The 21,133-nt window shown below is 39.5% G+C and overlaps 1 protein-coding gene across 1 annotated transcript in view; it reads left to right on the top strand.

Moving 5' to 3' along the window:
* LOC124604114 (structural maintenance of chromosomes protein 3) overlaps positions 1 to 21,133 on the top strand; it is a 210,055-nt gene that overhangs the window by 115,295 nt on the left and 73,627 nt on the right. The window contains exons 12-13 of the mRNA XM_047136451.1: positions 6,862 to 6,965; positions 19,947 to 20,046. Of these exons, the coding sequence (XP_046992407.1) occupies positions 6,862 to 6,965; positions 19,947 to 20,046 (204 nt within the window). The remainder of the gene's footprint in view (positions 1 to 6,861; positions 6,966 to 19,946; positions 20,047 to 21,133) is intronic.

Raw genomic sequence — 21,133 nt, 5'->3', positions numbered from 1 at the left:
AAAATATTGCGAATGGTGGCTTGAGTAACGTTACTTTCAAAGTAAATTTAATTTGATGCAAGGTGAATTATGTTACGTACGAGAATGTCCTTTGAATTTCTTACATCATAGAGTGTACGACTCCCATTTAAAGCTTAACACTTTGAAGACAAGCCATTTACGTCATTTTACTGGCACATTTACGTGATGTATCTTAAAGTGTAACACACGCAAAAAAGACAAATACTATATATGAAAGCTTATCTTTTCTTGTAGCTACACTATGTGCATTATTTTAAATCATTAACTTTTCCTGTTTGTGTATTCGACTTCGTAACAGTGATGTTGCTATTGGCTGATTACATCACGTACCCTATGCTCTGAAGATCTGCTGTCATCAGTTGGCGAGATCACATGACATAAGCTATGACTGGCTTACAAAAGCATCGCAATCTCAATTTCACTAACATGCTGTGATTGGTGGAACTCGAGTATATACTTTCGTAATACACTACCCGGACATCTGGTTCAAAACTACATACAAGTTCATGGTGCCCTCTGTCGGTAATGCTGGAATTCAATATGGTGTCGGCCCACCCTTAGCTGTGATGACAGCTTCCACTCTCACAGGCTTATGTTCAATCAGATGCTGGAACGTTTCTTGGGGAATGGCAGCCCATTCTTCACGGAGTGCTGCACTGAGGAGAGGTATGGATGGCAGTTGGTGAGGCTTGGCAGGAAGTCAGCGTTCCAAAACATCCCAAAGGTGTTCTATAGGATTCAGGCCAGGACTCTGTGCAGGCCAGTCCATTACAGGGATGCTATTGTTATGTAACCACTCAGCCACGGGCTGTGCATTATGAACAGGTGCTCAATCATGTTGAAAGACACAGTTGCCATCCCTGAATTGCTCTTCAACAGTGGGAAGCAAGAAGGTGTTTATGTAGGCTGTGCTGTGATAGTGCCACGCAAAACAATAAGGAAGGGGTGGAAGCTCCCTCCATGAAAAACACGATCACACCATAAAACCACTGCCTCCGAATTTTACTGTTGGCACAACACACGCTGGCAGATGACGTTCACCGGGCATTCGCTGTACTCTCACCCTGCCATCGTATCGCCACATTGTGTACCGTGATTTGTCACTCCGCACATTTCCCACTGTTCAATCATTTAGACTCCTTACACCAAGTGAGGCATCATTTGGCATTTACTGGCATGATGTGCGGCTTATGATCAGCCACTTGACCGTGAAATCCAAGTTTTCTCACCTCCTGCCTAACTGTCATAGTACTTGGAGTGGATCCTGTTGCAGTTTGGAATTCCAGTGTGATGGTCTGGATAAATGTCTGCCTATTACACATTACGACCCTCGTCAACTGTCGGCGGTCTCTGTCAATCAACAGACGATGTCAGCCTGTGTGCTTTTTTTGCTGTAAGTGTCCCTTAACGTTTCCACATCACTATCACACTGAAAACAGTGGACCTAGGGATGTTTAGAAGTGTGTAAATCTCATGTACAGAAGTATGACACAAATGACACCTGATCACCTGACCATGTTTGAAGTCAGTGAGTTCCGCCCCATTCTGCTCTCTCAGGATGTCTAATGACTACTGAGGTCGCTGATATGGAGCACCTGGCAGTAGGTGGCAGCACACTGCATCTGATATGAAAAACATATGTTTTTGGGGGTGTCTGGATACTTTCGATCACATGGTGTATGAAAATAGGCAGCATGCACATTGCTGCCCATCAAAGCTCGTTCCAGAATGCACGGCTATTCCCCCCCCCCCCCCTCCTCCGGGGGGGGGGAGGGTCGTTTCCTGAAGTGCTGGGAAGTTCTACGTCGGTGTGTAAAACCTAAACCATTCAAAGGATTGATAAGTTTTACAGTACGGATGGAAAGTGTACTGTCGCTTAAACAGGGAAAATGTGTATTTTGCGGGAGAAAGTGTACTTTTAACCGGGAAATCGGGGGAAAAATCTCGTAACTCAAATTGGTCAATTTTTACAGGAGAAACAAAAAACTAATTATTGAAATCACATGGGGACCTGATTGGTCAAATGTAGTGGTTTCTGCTACACAATATGGATCCGGTCATTGGTACATAAGACTTTATTGTGCACTGCAAATTGTCTGCCTGTTTTTGGAGTTACGAGGTTTTCACAGTTACTGTTTGGTGTGTTGGAGATAAGAGGCATGTAACGAGTGCACAGTTAAAAATTGAAATGCATGAATGTTTAATTTGTTTTAAAGAGTACTCACTTAAACTTTGCATTATTTGTGTATTATGAAATATCTGTAAGATTACATTATTACAGATATAAAGTGAAATGAATAATTTCACATTGATCAAAATATTGGAATCTGGATGTTAATAAATTACAGTGTTTAAAAAACAGAAACAATGTTGTTAATTTTAATTAAAATTTTATTACTGTAAACATTTGTGCAGTTTATTACCATTTATTATTATTACTATTACTGCTACTATCACAATCACAGTCATAGGTGGCTGTAAAGAAGTTTATTTTCGGCTGCATTTTTTTTAGGCACGGACATGTTCTCTCATTACAAATGTGAGGCAGTGTGTCATAAAATGAATGCACATCCTTTGGAAGGACCAGCTTTAATTGTTGCAAATGCGTTAACTTTTCTGCCCTGATCTTTTGTGGTGAACTGTAGAGAGGGGCACTGTAAATAAGCTGGGTATGTTTAACATCCTTCTTAGAAGTGGTTCCCACGTATCGCTGAATTTCAATTTATATTCCATTTTTCCGGAGGGATCATACTTGAGACAACAATTATCAGTCATTGTTGGATCCCCAATCTTGAATCCTGGCCGAATAGACGAATACAACGAGAGTTTATCATAGGACTTGAAAAACGTGTGGTCCAAACAATTGACAACATAAGGTCTAGGACTTCGTCTTGCAGTAGTACAAACTTCTACATAGTCAGCAGGAGTATAAATGTGTCTGTTTTTTAACTTCCTTTCTATGGTGGAGTGCATAGAATCACACTCCATTTGAGTGTGACCTTTCTCCAGAAATTTTTGCAGTATTGTAATGCCTTTCTGATTGGCGAGATGAGCCAGTGCATTACTCATGACTGAGTTACGATTCTGGTACATGCACCCATTGCTATAGAAAATAGCTTCTGAATATTTTTGGACATACATTTCTATAAAATGCACGAGTATATTGGCAAATTCCGAAGCTGTTAGTCCACCTTCACTATCGTGCCAAAGGTAACAATAACCATCGTTACTTTTTAAATCATAGATGGTAGAGTTGTGGACCTTCAGTTTGCTTTTATAGTAGTGCAGATGCTTTCAGTCTGGGAGAAAGCAGAAGTGTTTGAAGGTCCATAGTAAAACACTGTAGCTGGTCCTAATTTATCACTATTTTTCGCTTCCCTTGCCTCAGTTTTTCGGGCAATATGCAAAGAATATTCATTGGATGAGAGATTGCCTGTCTGGTGAGAACAACAGAGATCGCACTCGTCCTTTTTAGGCATAAATAAGTTAAGATTATTTTCATCGAATACCTCGCAGAACTGTTTGTAAGCCGATGGGATTTGTCCTCTTTTCTTGCAAAATTCTATATATACCCTATGTAGTTCTGATTTACTCTGCCAGTTAGGTTCCAAGTAGAGTTTTGTGGAAGAACGACAGCAGTAATGCAATTCCTGTTTCGGCAACTCTGCAAAAAAATCTGACGCTGATTGTCGTCCACTTGAAACTTTCGTTGGTCTCTCCTGCATTTGAGGCCCTTCTGCAAGCGTTCTTCCTGATGCACTAGATGCCCACGTTCTGACACCCCATTCACCTAATCACAAAGTATTCAGAAACATAGTCTTGCAGACAGTTTTTTCTCTGTCCTTCTATTACAAAATTGTAATATAGTGTGTTAGAACGGTGAGATTTATTAGATTCTGAACTATTTCTGTCTTTTAACTGGAACAGAGTAGACATGGCTTCACCCAAGACATATCCTGCCAGAAATGATTAAATATTTGCTGTCTCTGCTCATCTGTAATATCCTTGCAATTCCTGTTATGATTTAAGGAAGAAGGTTTACAAGTACATCGTGGTTTCATTTCCCTCCTCCTTCTGCTCATTGTTGGTCTCTTTTTGCCAAACTTGTCTTTTTGCATTCTTAACTAATCCTGTCCCCTCATACGTTTTTCTTTCTGCAAACTTTGAAGTGATTGATTGCTTTTCCTTTTACGGCGCTGCTTAGTACTTTTTACTCCCACATCAACTTCGTCATTGTCGTCTTCCGTGCTGTTGTTACTGCTATGGTCAGTTTTGTTTTTATCTGGATCATACGCATCACTACTGCCATTGGAGATATCATCCTCGCTGATGTGTACGAAAAGACTTTCAAACTCAGAAGTGGAATCCGCCTCTGTATTGGCTTCTTTTTCCGCATTATCTGTAGTGTAAACCATAATTTCATCAATAATATTCAAATAATTTAATCACCTCAACTTTCAAACAAGGATCTTACTTGAAGTTACAGCAATATAAACTACGGTTTGCCTTCATTTTGTAGGTCTACTCTTTCTTTTGGTGGAGGACAAGGAGGAACCTGACTAGAATCTTCTTCCGGTGATTTTATACAATATGACTCGTTGTCGGCTTGTTTCACAAGGTGAAGAGTGAATTTACTATTTTTACCCATAGCTGAAAACAAAGTAGTTACTGTAGAATGTATAGGATTCTGTTAAGTTCTAAAATTTAAACCTCGTATGAACCGAGTGTAGTCTGCTTTACGCGCGATGAAAATCTCATAAATCAACATTGTATTTAATGAGGTCATTATTAATTCTGTATATTAAAATGCAATACATAACTATACCTAGAAATACTAACCCATACCTGTAGCAATAAAGCAGTGTTCGGTCTGTCAGTCAAAAAGGTTACTATCCACATCAAAAAACGTTTTAATCTCGGAGCATGTGTTCACCCTGCACACTAACAATGGCGATTACCGGAGATGCGAGGTTTACAGCAAAAACTACATATCGCTGGATGGTAACACCGTACAACTTGAAGAAGGAAGGTTTCAACAGGCTATCTGGCATAATTGTCTACATTTGCTAATGGAGTTACGTGGATTTCATTGTCAGATGGAGTTATGAGGTTTTCATTGCCTAGCGACGATATGAGAACAAAATTCTGTCAATTTGATATTGTTAACCTTTCACTTCAACATTTTCTGATTCTACTACCGCAAAAATGAAGAGTTGTTGGTCAAATGATCTGATCATTCTGTTCAGCCATAGTGTTTTGTACATCCGATCTCCACATCTTCAATAATTATCCGTCTGCATTGAAGAAAACTGAACATACAGATACAGATTGAACTGTGAGTGCACTAAGAAAATGGCCATTAGTATGAGATGACGTCCTTGAGGTTTTATCCTGATTAGTGATAAGAATGATAGTTCTGATAACAATGAGAAGAATCTAGTGAACTGAATCCACTAAGTAAGTGCTATGTGAGAGTAGGTCTCCACCTTTGACTGTACAAAAGGTGAAATTACAATCCATCAGATTCAGAAAGGTGATGTCAGCAGTATACACTGTCAAGTTACATTAATGTGACCACCTGTCAGAAGCCTGACTAATCACCTTTTGCAGCACCGACCGTTGCAAGATGTGCAGGAGCAGAGTCAGTGAGGTTTTGCAAGGTATCGACGGGGATGTGCAGCCATACTCCAGTACTATGGCCAGCTGCACTAGGTTTCTTGGTTGAGGATCCATGGCACGTACAGCCTGACTGCGGGGTCCCACAGGTTCTCATTTGGGTTTAAATCCGGAGAGTTTGGTGACCAGGGAATATGGAAAACACATCCTAGTGCTCATCAAACCATACATATACACTGCGACTGTGTGACACATTGCATTGTTTTGCTAGTAGACGCCATCATGCTGAGGAGAAACAGACCATGTGTAGGGGTGGCCATGATTCACAAGGATAGATGCATACGGGTATTACTCCATTCCACTGTGCCTCCAAAATTACAAGATCACCCAGGGGATACCCCAGACTTTAACACTCCCTCTCCCACCCCCAGCCCGTCGCCCCTTCCTCAGACCCTTCCAACAATTGTTGCAGGATGTTTACTTTCAGATGTTTCAAACTGCATACGCCAATGGCCATCTCTCTGATGAAGCGTAAAACATAATTCACCTGAAGGTCACCTGTCGCCACTCAGTGGACGTCCAGTTGCAGTATTGGTTTGCAAATTGCCAATGAATAGCAGTAACTGTGGATGCATGAACCAACTGCCAGCTGTGGTGGCCCATACACAGCAATGTTCATTGAACAGTTGTTGAGAAGACACCGTTGATAGCCCCCTTAGTTCATCTGGGTGGTTAGTTTCTCAACAGTTGCACGTCTATTTGCCTGTACACATCTTCGCAGATATCAATTGCCCCTGTCATCTATGGCTCATGGTGCCACACATTTGCTTTGGTGCCTGTTTTGGATAGCGCCATTTTGCCATGCATGATATTCTTTAACCAAAGCAGATGCAGAAAGTTTACTAACTTAGCTGTTTCGGAAGTGCTTGCATCCTTCTCCTGAAAGTCAGTGATCATTCTCTTTTGAACGTCAGATAAATTGCTCCATTACGACAACGACTGTTTTCTGAGACACTTTATACGCCCTCCACTGCTACCGCTGTCATCTGTGAGCTGTTATTGCATGTTGATGCTAAACACAGGTGGTGGTCACATTAATATGGCTGGACCACATATCTGTCATAATGTTGTCAGATGTTTGTGGCAAGTTCGACTGTTCTAAGTGCTTGCAAGTTTGTCATGAGATTGAAGATGAATCTCTTATGATATTTATTTTTGTTGCAGGAACAGACAAATGAATTGGAAAAGCAAAGAGCTTGTATAGATGAACACAATAAACAATTTTATGATTTCAAGAAGACCAAAGATCAGTATCAGAGTAAAAGAAAGTATGTATCTTGAATTTTGTTAATAGAATACACTGTTCTAAATACAGAATTTTTCTATTCTCATTTATTGTGTGATTAAACTAGAACTTTTCAGGGAATTATTCATTAAGTGAGAATGATTTCTTCAAGAATAAAGTAAACCCAGTTAAGAACACACAGAGTTAGTTCTGTATTAGATAGGATCTCTTCTTGTAAGGTAAAGTGGGAAGGGATTCCATTTTGCAGATTCGGAAAAGTATGCTGCATAACCACCCTAAAGTTCCACATATAAATTTCCCTCATCATTAGTACAAAAGTCACACTTCTTTTCTGGTGTTTATTCCATTAGATGGGGTCCACTGTTTTCATGATTTGGAATGCTTATTGGTCATCTGGTAGAGCAGAATGAAAACTAGTCTCCCTGTAAATTATACAGTGGCTTTTTGTCTGAATTTTCATGGCCAAACGAAGAGTGGGATATGGACAGAGTATCAGATTGACCAGTGTGAGGTCTAGTTTTGCAGAACAGGGTTTATTTGCTTGAAAATAATCAGAATAGTTCAGAAAAACTTAATTAGTGATTTTAGAGGACTAGAAAAACTTAATTAGTGATTTTAGAGGACTTAATTGGTAATTTTAGAGGAAACGTTGTGAACAGTTGCTGCTGGCTATGTAAATGAAGTGTCAAAAAAGTTCCTCACTTTAAGGCATAGGTATTTTCATAATTTTAGGTGCATTGGTGTGGTATTTTATTTTTAAAATGTCTTCCTTCATATCAAGTACCAAATTTAGGACATATCAAGACCAGCAGACAGTAAGAGGACAAATGAAGTGTCAAAAAATTTGTCTTTTCAGGGCCTGGCTATTTTGATCATAAAAAGTTTCATTGGTGTGATATTTAACTGTCATAGGGTGTATATGACCTGGGACAACCGGGAGATTGAGAGAAACCCGGGAATTTTTTCACCCGAGAGAAAACCAGGATAAACCCTTGAATTTTTTAGAATTCTGGGATATTTTTGTTTTATTTTTTTAAGCTTTCAGTTAATTTTTGTAATTTTGACTGGTAAGAAACAATACTCTAATAAAGTAAATTATCTATCCCACTAATGCAGAATAGAACATGAACGAGAGGGGGGGGGGGGGGGGCAAAATAAAACTTAAGTTACAAAGGAAATGGCCATATACAACAACAAAACACAGTGCTCATACAGGTGTATGCCAACAGCAAAATGTGTCAAAGGCCTTAGGAAGACTGTGCTGTCCTTAGGTTAGTTAGGTTTAAGTAGTTCTAAGTTCTTGGGGACTGATGACCATAGATGTTAAGTCCCATAGTGCTCAGAGCCATTTTTTGAAGACTGTGCAATGCTTCATAACAACAAATTGCCTCCGATTAGCTTGACGTCACAACTGTTTACTTTAGATTCATTTGAGCAGTTGCGGGTGGGCTCATGCGCATGCACAGTTGAGTCGCACATGTGTAGTACCTTCTGCTGCTTCTGGCTACAAAAGTGTGGCAGCAAGATGCTACGCGGAAAAATTTTACTGGCCCATGCAAGCTGCCAGATTCACTGGGGGCAAATCAGGGTATCTACCCCAGGTGGCAATTTCAGGGAATGGGAGGGGGACCGCCAAATTCATATTCTTGAGGGGAAAAAAACCTTGCTTCACAAAGTGCCTAGTTCCAGCACACATTGCTCTGTTGATTATTCATATGATTTTGAAACCCATCTCTGTTGGATTTTGAACATATTCTAAGTTTATTTCTGAATGAATCATAAGTTGATTTTTGAAAGCGTGCATAGTTTACGTCATGTCTCTGCCAGCGGAATCCCCACCGCATCTAGAAATAAACTTTCCTGCAGACAGAAGGGGACAGGGCTATATGAGCTGAGCGGAATAAAGCCGAACGGGTGGAGGGCAATAGCTGTTTTCTATGTGGTTGACTGGGTTTGCGAATGATCAGCATTGTTATAATTGCCAGTGAAATCCATAGATTCAGACTACCAGAATGGAAATAAATGAGTAACAGGAATAATAGGTAAGAAAGATTACGTATTATCTTCTTGATGTATCCAAGAAAATGAAATTTGATAGAAAATTTTTGGCCAGACCACTACACTAGTAAGGACCAGTTGTACTGTGCCCGGTAGCAGCTGCCTGAGTTCTATTCTTGGAGTAGCACAGCAAACGCGTTGTATGAACACGTAATAACGCCTACCAGAGGATAAATTAGGGATAACTAAAATGTTGATTGTGGCAGGGTTAGCGGAGATTACTGGAGATTAAGTTACAGAGTTAGTGATGACAAGATTGTTAGAACGAGGAAGGAGAAGAAATGGGGACATAACACAAATTATGGAAGAATAAGACGATTCCAAATTTATATAAAAATTTCATATTACTACTTTTTGATCTCATGCTTGAGAACCTGGGGCGTATGAATTAAATATGAAACTATTTCCTAACATAAAGCTTTTTGCTTGTAGTAGGCCTAATAGGCATTTGATATTGCTGGTACTTCGTGAATTACATTCTGTCGTGTTATAAAAATGACCATTTGTACCAAAACAGTCCCGTTTATTTGGTGTGTGTTACAATTGCTGCAATATTTGACAAGCTTATTTTGTTTTATCTAACAGACAGTGACAAAATAATCGTAATCAGATTGAGAAACCACTCAAGTCTTGGGTACTGGTTGTATTAACAGCTTCTTCAGTATTAGACAAAGACATTTCATTTTTTCATGTAGCAAAACATTTGACAAACTTTGATGAGGTAATAGATTCTTTCCCTGAAAGGAAAGCATGCAATGTAAAGCTTTAGCAAGGTTAGCCAGAGAAAAATTCTAGGACTTAAGGATTGAACAAATGTGTACTGTCTTGCTTGTCTTTTCTACTGGTTTCATGTATCCTGTATTTAATTTTATGTCACTCAGAAAAGCAAATTATTAGCAATAGGCAATAAATAATGCAGATTTTCTTAAGAGTTCTTGTTCTCCTGGTTACAAGTTGTCCCATCCAATATTAATTGCAAGGTGTTTTGTTTTGTTTTGTTTTTTCTTATGCACAGAGCAGTCTCCATGTGACCCACATTTATGTTTAGTCGTTTTGCTGTCTCCTCTTCATTTATTGCTCTCACATCAAATGAAAACAAAATGGATTTCTGTGGCTGGGAGCTATCAAATTAATTAAAATACATTGACATGAGTATGGAAGGCTAAAAAATGTTATTGGTTTCAGATTTTATTTTCTTTCCACCTTTCTGACAGTCAAGCATTAATCACCTTGCAGAAAAATGAAGTTATTTTTGTCAATTTGCTAAAGAAATTTATCATTTGTTAATCTTTTCCACTGAGGCAGCCAATTTATTTGAAACAAAATGTTTAATTCCACGCTATTGGCTAGTTTCAATTGTTCACTGCATTTCAAAAGTGCACATTTTCATCTTCTAGCACGTATGGCATTATGCCATAATGAAGAACCAAACACGAGATAATACAGTACTGGTACTCCAAGAAAATTTACATCCCAATCTGGACATACGAATGTGCACTTTATTTCAAATTATTCATTTTAGTATGATTCACAAAATTCTGATGCTCTTGGAGTATCCTCCGATGTCTTGCTTCTTTTATGACATAGTGTAAGATATTTTAATGTTTTACACCAATATACGGGCTTCCTGTATCATAGTAGCTGTGCAAGCGTGGTGACGCCTGTTATCTGGCGCCCTCTGGCAACTACTGAAACGAACCTATTTCTAACAGGCCACGGGAAAATATTAAGAATGGTTGTTTGAAAAGCATTACTTTCAGAGTAAATTTCCTTTTGTGTAAGATGAACTATGTGCGAGAATGTACGATAAATTTTTTAAATCACAGAGCATTTAACTCTCATTTAAAAATCAAGTCTTTATGGACAAACATTTAGGAAAATTTTGAGCCCAGAAGATCAGACATTTATGTCTTTATTAAAAATTTTACTAGCACATTTGTGTGATATATCTTGAAGTCTAGCACACGCAAAAAAGATCAACATTATGTGTGAAAGCTTAGCTTCTCTTGCAGCTTATTAATCTTCGAGACCAATATTATGTATGAAAGATTTGCTTTTCTTGTAGTAATACTGTGTATATTAATTTAAATCATTAACTTTTCCTGTTTGTGTATACACGCTACTTAACAGTGATATTGCTATTGGCTGACTACATTATGAGTCCTATGCTCGAATATCCGCTGCCATCGGCTGGTGAGATCACGTGACATGAGCTATGACTGGTTACTAAAGCGCATTGTAATCTTAATTCAGTCCATCGGAAAGTAACATGCGGCATTTGGTGGAATTTAAATTTACACTTTTTTATCTGAGTTTGGTTTTCTAAAGGGCTGGGAAGTTCTACGCAAGTGTATAAAACCAGAATCATTCAAAGGATTGATAAGTTTTACAGTTCCGAGGAAATGTATATTGTCACTTAAGACAGAAAAGGTGTATTTTCACCCGAGAGAAAGTGTAATTTTAACTGGGAAAAATCCCGGAAATCCCCCCCCCCTCCCCCTTTCTTGTCCACGCATGCATCCTGTGTCAGAATGGTGTCTTTCAAATCAGATACTGAGGTGTCAATAAGATAATGCTTTCAGAACAAAACCTAAAAAAAATGGAAAAAAGATCTATCATTATTTTGTGACGTGGTGAGTATAAGCGCAAGAAATAAAATATATTAGAGAGACATTTTGAGTTCATTTGAGTGATGCTAGAAATCTAGTACAGGAAATGAAATGTGTCAAAGTTTTCTCTAATGTGTTTTATTTCTTACTATTTGACAAATAATTTCACAACACTTTTTACAGATTTTTAAAAACTTTTTAAATTTCATTTTTAACTCTTGAGCCCAGATGTCCTTTGCCGCCAGTCTTCAGTTAACTGAAGGCAGGGGAGCCAAATGTGCAAGCTGTCTGTCAGTTGTTTGAACTTAGTTCTGTGTATTATTGCACTTTAACTATTTGCATATCAAGTCATTTGAGACAGAGTTGGGGGTCCAGCCCAGTATGTGTAATTGTTGTGGAAAATGCTTAAAACCCACTGTCATGCTGGCTGGTGCGCCAGACCTGTGGTTGTTAATCCATTACTCAGCTCTGATCTGGCTCTGGCTTACAACCCCCCTCCCCACCAATCTCACAAGATAGCACACTGCACATTAAGCTATATGAACAAGTTATTAATACAAAATATAAGATACATAGAAATAAATGCATATTTTTATTAGAATATCCACTTTTGAGAATTTCATCACTTCTTAACTATAACTGTGAAATCGTTCTTGGGAAGTTCTCATTTTGTAATGACATAAAATTTCAAACTTTCAAAAATGTTGTCCAATATCTGTGGCAGGGAAACAACTGAATGTCTCAGATCACTGTAGTAGTATTCCCTGTGAACAGACATTACACCAGCACCAAAGATGATATATTTGAAGCATCATCCGGAATACTCGTGTTCATTTAAGATTTTGTGTTTATTTAATAGATCCTTTCCAGTCACTGCTGAGTCTTACCGATTTCTGTACTTTATATCCCACCTGCTTACTTTCAAATACTGCAATCTCCCATTACTGACTATCTTTACATCTCCTTCTTTTTCATGGTGGCAGCCTGTGGTGTTGACCTTGCTGTTTCACTAGTTCCTGCTTTCTTTCATCGAGATCTTCATTCATTTCCTTTATATCACTTTTCAACTGAAGTAATTTTGACCACCTTCTTGGTTTGACTTTCATTTTCAAATTTTTTTTCTGTAGTGTGGATCGACTGGGGAAGAACATCTTAAATATTAGCTACTGCCTACCATGTTGACAACTTTCTGTGCGCAGTAACTGCATGGACTTATTCACGCCCTTAAAATCCAGTGTGGTAGCCACTCTTATGTGGTAGGTTTGATATACACTTCCCGTAAAGCCCCTTGCCAACACTGGGATCACATCTCTGATTCCACATACCAAGGAGTAAACACTCCTTCCTGGAGTTGTAGGGCTCCCAGCAATGGCCATTGTACCAGATGACCTGTGCTGTGGCTCGTTGGCACCTGTAGGAGAGCCATTGATCAAAGTAGATGGCTTCAAGACGTACGTTTCACACATGAAACATGTCAGTTTGAACCAATAGAATGGGCATTTTGGCTCTCTCAACAGATGGACCCAGATATTTCAACACGGACAATGATAATCCTACTGCTTTTCCTGCCCTGGCTACATTATGGGAAGAAGGACAAGCCATAGGACTGGGAGCAAAACATTTTACTCAATACGTGGTGTGTACTAGAACAGATGCTGATACTTTTATGGTAAAAATACCTTTAGTTTTTATGGGACACACAGAGGACAAATGTGAAGTTGATGTGAATGACTGGATGACATAGCAGTGACTATTGCCCCATATAAAACTTAGAATTTGGTGCAAACAGTTATATTCCATAAAGACCTTACACTCTTGGATAGATGAGGAGCTGTGAGGTAATCTTGAATTGTGAATTGTTTATGTGTTTGATGTGTACAGAAAGTTCCCAGGGATAACTGAGCAGGTGCAGGCTCTTTCTTGTGAGTCTTCGAAGGAAATGTCATCCCAGTAAAAGTTAATGTTATGGTGTACAAGTGTGAAGTGAAACCATATGTCATGCCACCCATGAAGTGTTTCTGATGTTTTCGTTTTGGTAATATGTCATCCTGCTTGGGATCCCTCTCCCCTGAAACTCACACATGAGAGGACCAGCAGCAGCCAAAGGCTGAAGGAGCTGTGGCATGTGGATCTCAAGGCAGCCTGCTCTTCATCCATCCCCAGGCTTACAGTGGATAAACCTTCACAAGAACGTCGGCCACCAAGAGTTGCAAAAGAGAAGAAGAAGAAAATTCAGGAGAAGGCTACTCCAGTGAGTCCGGAAGTGCCAGATTTCCCATTGTCAGATTCTGAACCAATGTTCATTGATGTTGTCCTGTCTGCACTAGTGACAGACAATGGCCCTGGGACATGATCAACCTTCCATGGCCCTTCAGACATAATCAGGACACCCTCAGTGTGGTGATCTTATGGGACTGTAATGGATATTACTGTCACATGCTGGAACTGCAATAACTAATTTCTTTCTCGTAGTGCAGTGTGTACTGCCCTCCAAGAAACTCATTTCACTGATGACCGTTCCCACATGTTTCATGGTTATCATGCATCCTGTTGTAATCATACTGTCCCCAGGAGGGCAGCTGGAGGGGTCTGTTAGGTAATTCACATGGATGTAGTCAGTGAGCAGATTCCCCTCCATACCACATTGAGAGCAATACCAGTGTGAGTGCAAATTACTAGTGTAATTGCCATTTGTAACATTCATATAGCTTCAGAAAGGGCACTTCCTTCCCTTGAGATGATCACCTTAATCCAACTGTTCCCTCCCTCCCCCATTTTCACCTACTTGATGATTTCAGTGTGCACCACACCCTGTTGGGGCCTTCTAATTGACCAGCTGTTTCTGATCTCAATATGTGCCTCCTCAGTGATTATACTACGGTCCACTTTAGTGCCACTCATGGCACCTTATTGACTGTCAACATTACAGTCTCTTCTTCCAGTCTCTTGACTTCAATACATTGGTTGCTCCATGGTGATCTTTATGACAGTGTCCACTTCCCGGTGATCACTTTCTTAATACTATCTGATGAACTAATTACTACTACGGGATCTTCAAAGAGTCAACTGGCAGTTATGTACCACTGCTATCATCTTCACTCTCCCTCTGTCAGATTGCATCAATGAGGTTTTGGGAGACATCTCCGACACAGTTACCCTTACTGTTGGAACTAATATTCCTCTTCCTACATGCATGGTCTGCTGCTGCCAATCCCGCGGTGGACCAAGGACATTGCAACAGCTATACAGGACCATCATAGAGGCATGAAACATCTCAAATGGCATCATTTATATGTCATCCCCCTCAGTTTTAAGTGACTCTTTGCTAAGGCTCAGTGCCTAATTAAGTGTAGTAAGAAGGAATGCTGGGAGCACTGCCTCTCCTCCTTGAAGATGTATGCCTCTTCCTGCTGTGTATGGATCAAGCTCTGAAGTCTTTTGGGTCAACAAAGATCAACAACTGTTCCAGATATCCTAGTTACAGTGTGGTTGTTGTACATTTACATTGGTTGTTGCTGAAATCTTTACGGCAGCTTCAGCATCCTCTTCTTACCTGCCTACCTTTCTAACAAAGAAAGGAGAAGTTGAAGACATCCTTCTACATTTCACCACCTGCCTCCAACCCCACCCCCTGCAAAGCTGATTTATGTAATGGATCTAGCTCTAGTTCTTGCCTTGTCACACAGTATGGCCCCAGGCCCAAATTCAATTCATAATCAGCTTATCCATGTCTGATTGTTACTCAGAGCATACTTCATTGTCCCAGTCTTAAGCCCCGGGGGTGGGGAGTCTTATGACACTACCAACCGATTGTGCTCTGCAAACTGCTTGAAAGGATAGTTGCCCACAGATTATGCTGTGTTTTTGAACCTCAGGGCTTTTTGTCTTTGCATTAGTGTGGTCCCAGAGGGTATGATCCGCAACAGAACATCTGGTTAGGTTAGGAACATCAAGCCAACAGGCTTTTCTAAATACCAGTGCTTCACCGCAGTTTTTCTTTACCTACATAAGCTTTTAGGGCTCCATACCAATTTTTATTCATCAGTTTTTATCCCACTGGGTGTTCTGGGTTAGAGTTGGTACTTCACTCAGATCTGTATGAGTCCAAAAGAATGGCATCCCACAGAGCTCCATGCTGAGTGTCTCACACCTTATCATCATCATCAATGGGCTTGTTATCTCTGTTAGGCCAGTGGTCACCCCTGTGCTGTATTGATGATGTTTGCATGTGATACAGTTCTCACACTGTAGCCTCAGCTGAATGCCAGCTTCAAGGTGCCATCCAAAGAGCCTCCACTTATATCCTATCCCATGGTTTCCAATTCTCTCCTGCAAAAATGTGGGTATTCCGTTTCTTTCATCATACAGTACCTTGATCCTACCTGACCCAGAGCTCTGCTTTGGTGCCCAGCACTTGGACATTGTTTCGCAGTCCTGTTTTTTTACACCTCCTCTTTGATGAAAAGTTGCCTTTGCTACCCCATATTTGTCACCTGAAAACTAGCTCATACAGATGCCTTGGTCTTTTATCAGCTTAAGTATGTTTGCCTTATGGCTTAGCAGTGGCTTAAGCCTTGAAATTGTTAGATCTAGTCCATCATTGTGATGTTTGACTTACCACTGTTGCCTTCCAGACTAGTCCCATTAACAGTCTCATTTCTAAATTGGGGGCCTTCCCTCTTCAATTTTGACGGTATCAACTGTTGTTCACATCACAATCACTATCCGACAGCTTTCTCATCGTCCAACTTATCACATTCTCTTTGCATACAAGGGGCGTCGACCCCTTAACACCTGCTCTTTAGTGGATTACTGTGGGAATGCATCTACACTATTTGTTCTTGCTACATCGGCTCTGCTGGGACCTCTGCCTAATCCTCTTATAATGCTCTTCTTGTATTTTCCTGCATATGCCTGCATGGTTGATTCCCAGGCCACAAATTAGGATCAATCTATTCAACCATCCAAGAATTTCAGCCCCCCCCCCCCCTTTACCTTTCAGTGACTGGTCCTTTCAGTTCTCCAAGGATATCAGGGTGTTACTGTCATTTACATTTTCATGGCTCAAAAACCATGAATAGGGTGGGATAAGCTTTTACATCTACTACCAGTAAGGAACCACATTCATTGCCAGAAACGTACAGTGTTTTTATGGTGGAGCTGATAGCCATTAACAGAGCCCTGCATTTTATTGTACACGCCTCTCTTGGCAGTGTTTTTCTTTGCCATGACTTAATGAGCAGTCTCCATCCCATTCGTGGCTGTTAACAGCCTTCTGTCTGACATAAGTCGTACTGCCTGCTCTGTTGTCTTTCTCTGGGTCCCAGGTAATGTTGGCATCTCAGGGAATGAACTGGTTGACCATTGGGCTAGAGAACAATTATTCACCTCACACTCACTTTTACACTCCCAGGTGAGAGTTTGCAGTTTTTTAAGGCTTCTTCTCACTTATAGGTGGAACAACATATTGTGGACTACTGCGGCCTTTAATAAACTCTACTATTAAGGAGACTACTGCTGCATCTCACTCTCCTGTTCCTTCAGGAAGGAATCCACATCTTATGTGGATTCTGCATTGGTCATATCAAACCAACCGAGAGTTTTACTATATACAGCAAGACAGCCTAACATTGTGGTTGCAGAGCTTTACATGCACTGGGTCATATCTTACAAGGGAAAGCGACGGCACTGGGATCACAGATTACTTCAAACCTTGTACACTTTTAGTAGGCCATTAAAACAATACAGTGTACAAGTAGTAAGATGCCCTTCTCTGGCAATTCCGAGAAAATGTAAGAGAAATTTCACGTTGCTATTACGTAACTGATGTATCTGTGCTTGGTGCTGAATGTTACAGTTTGTGGTAGTCAAGTGGTTATCGTTGGAGCTTCGTAAGATGATCGGGCCCTTAGTGATGGTTCGACTCCCACTCATACTTATTTTTTTAATCTATAATTTTTCATCACTGGTCGTATTATTTAAATTATATGACATTTGAGAGGTAATATAATTTTAACAAAACCATGTCTATTTGCTTGAAGTTTTAGTGAGTTTCTTGTTACCTGACTACTTACTAAGTTTAATTAAATTTAATTATTAGAACAAACATACTTACAACTATCGACAAGTAAATGAAGAAATGCATAGAGTTTTCCTGAAAATGTGTGCCTTTCGTGATTCGAGAAATCCCTTACATATGTAATCGGGTAAGATAACTGGAACTACTTTGCACCAGGACGCTTCGAGCTGCAGACACAGATGGAGGCCTCATTTGGCAGTTAACCTGCATAACAGTGAGACATTGCTGATGTAGCAAGAACAAGTAGTGTAGATGCAAATTTTTAAATATCACAGAATTTCCACTTTTACTACAAAAATGAAGGTTTGAGCGGGAGTTGAACTGTCTCCTCGTATGTGTTCGTCTTATGAAGCTCAAATGATAACTGTATGACCACCATTATCCCTGACATCTGGCACCTGCGCACAGATACATCAGGTACAGAATAGGTGCGTAAAACTTCTCTTGAGATTTTCTACTACTTGCATGTTATGTTGTTTGAATGGCTTACTAAAGGTGCACGAAGTGTGAAGTAAATCCATAATCCCAACATCATGGCCTCCCCTTGTTTGTGAAATGCCTCCTCCTTCTGGCCCTCCATACTAGGCACGCTCTTACGAATTCTTTGCCTCTAGTATTGGCAGAAGATTCAAGGACAGTAAAATGGTCCTCTGTTTTCTCTGTGAAAGTGGTTTGTACTCTCAGATATAAGGTTTAAAACTACTTCCATCGTGCGGCAGTTGAAATTGGAGTGTCTTCAGTTGCATGCTAGTTCTCTGAGACCCTTGACCTTACTTCCTTTGCCAACTGCCTCTTTCATCCCTCTTTTACTCTTTTTAATTGCTTTTACATGCAATTCGCCTCTTTTTCTTCTGCAATCTACTTTCTGGTTTAGGAATAGCACTCTGTCGGATAGTGTATGCTTGTTTAATGCTTTAGTTATTATAATGGATCAGGGGTGGACAGCTTCCATCACAAGCAGAGCCCCAGGGACACCCAACTGTTGCATTATGTGTTGTTCTCCAACTGACTTCCATCATATTTTTAACCTACTCACCTTTACTGTTCTTATGTGACAAGAAGGTTTTCTTTCCTCTGTAACTGTATTTGCCCGTAAGGGGGTTGGCGAGGATTGGATGCGGGTGGGCTTTCTTCTGCTGTGGAGGAGCCCTGGGAGAGCCTTCATCTGGTCTGACCTATGTACCAGCCCGATCCAAATACATCTCCATCATTTGTTTGTGAGCTCTGGCGTCAGTATCGTTTTCAGTGCCTTGTTTTATCACATTAACTCCAGATGGAGTACCCCTGGTCGGAAGGACGGATTACCTCACTTTAAAAGTCCTTTAACCCCAAAGCAGTCAACCACTGCCACATTCAAACGAAATATCATAACTTTCTTAGTTCTGAGTTTATATTATCATTCACAGGGCATAAATATCTGATTTTTCTTGGCAGTAAAAAAATGATTTTAATTCACTGCTTGTTTGTGTTTTGTCCTATTTTATTGTGTATTACTTCATAGAATAGAAATAATACCTTGTTTTAAATGTGCATATTTATTACATCACATTAAAATTGGGTATGTTTAAACAGACCAACACCAGCTTCACAGTCTCTAACTTTGTAATGATGTCACTCAGGTGTAGGTATCAGTGAAGTCAGCAGTGTTTTATCGTGATAAAATCAAAGATAAATGATGCAGGTGTTAATGGTGTGTGTGCAATGGTTTATTTCTGATCAGCGAATATCTTTATCTTTCACTCAGGTGTAGTTATCAGTGAAGTGATAAAATCAAAGATAAATGATGCAGGTGTTAATGGTGTGTGTGGAATGGTTTATTTCTGATCAGCGAATATCTTTATCTTTCACTCAGGTGTAGGTATCAGTGAAGTCGGCAGTGTTTTATTGTGATAAAATCAAAGATAAATGATGCAGGTGTTAATGGTGTGTGTGGAATGGTTTATTTCTGATCAGCCAATATCTTTATCTGATAATATTTTGGCTGTATGTACAATTATATTCAGCAAGGCCATGTTTTGGGTAATGTGAAGCCCATTGGGGTACCGACCAGTGAAGGTCAGCTTATTCACTTTGAGGAGTCAAGCTAAAGTTGAGGAAAATGAAAGCTGCTGTATATTGAAATCTGAACTGGGTTTAGATTTTCCACAAATATAATTTTACTTTTCTAAAACAGTAGTCTCAAATTTGCCAGTGGAATATTGGCAGTATAGTGTTATTCAGATGTACTCTTTGTAATAATACACTTTCTGATTTTTAGTGAATTATGGAGGAAAGAAAATGCATTGCAGCAGACACTGACGTCCCTAAAAGAGGATTTAGCAAAAGCTGATCAGTCCCTTCGTTCCATGGCTGGGAAGGTAAACAGATTTTTAATTTGTAATGAACTGAAAATATGAATTCTAAGTAAAAGTATAATTTCCAAGAATACATTGAAAAGCTGTGTCATTAAATTCTGAAGTGTTGGTAGCCGTGATGTACCAGCACATGACAGATATAAAAAGATTATTGTCGTTCCCAAAATGAAACTATCTTTTTAATTCCAAGACTGCATGTTTTTCAATTTTCGTCCAGGAAAATATGTACTTGTGGGAAAACGGTTTAATAAATTCATAAGGAGTGTTTTCTTTCAACACCATGAGTCCATAAGTAGAATATACATTGTTGAGTCTCTTATTATGACCATCTCCCATTATTTTTATTTAGTCTGTGCATCTCATAATGTACAGATTTACAAGATATAGGACAACTAGACTATATTGGGAACAAAACACAAATATAAAAAGAAATTATAAGCATACTTAACCACTATGTACGTAGTGTTTTTAGAACTTTTTTCCCCTTAAGAACAAAATTTTGTGTGTTAGATGGAGTGTTTTCAAACTTTTTTCTCCTTCAGAACAAAACTTTGTGTGTTAGAGGATAAGATTATTGGTTGATCATACTGGTACTTTGTATCTGTCGTGGTTTCACTGTAGTGTACTATCAATCCAAAAAATTCTCTCTTACTCATTGCATTTCTCAACAGTTTGTTCTTATGCAGTTAGAACATGAGCCTATCAGTTGTTTCATTAATTTTGTATTTCAGTTGCAGAGCTGAGTCACTTTGAAAGAGCAAATAATGTTGGAAAAGTGTTGAGGTTGTCTAATTGAATCTCATTGTTCGAAAGGAACAGCCTTTTTGGAGCCTTGTTGGACTCCACAGCTTATCAGGGCTCTGTCAGAGTAAATATTTTCAGTTTCTGAGCTTGTGATGTCTGCCATTTACTTTAAGTTCCTGGGATATGGTTGAAATGATGAGTTTGCTGTAATTCTGTTGCTGTATGTTTCTAGCTTCTGAATCGACAGGGAGTTATTAACGAAATAAAAAGCCATTCTTAAATAAATGAAAAGTCCAAAATAAAATTCCTTTTGATTGATGCATTTAAAAATTTGGTCAGTGAAATT

Source organism: Schistocerca americana, chromosome 1, assembly GCF_021461395.2.
Source record: "Schistocerca americana isolate TAMUIC-IGC-003095 chromosome 1, iqSchAmer2.1, whole genome shotgun sequence".
NCBI classification, from domain to species: Eukaryota; Metazoa; Arthropoda; class Insecta; order Orthoptera; family Acrididae; genus Schistocerca; species Schistocerca americana.
Note: the sequence above shows the minus strand (reverse complement) of the source record. Positions and strands in the feature narration are given on the sequence as shown.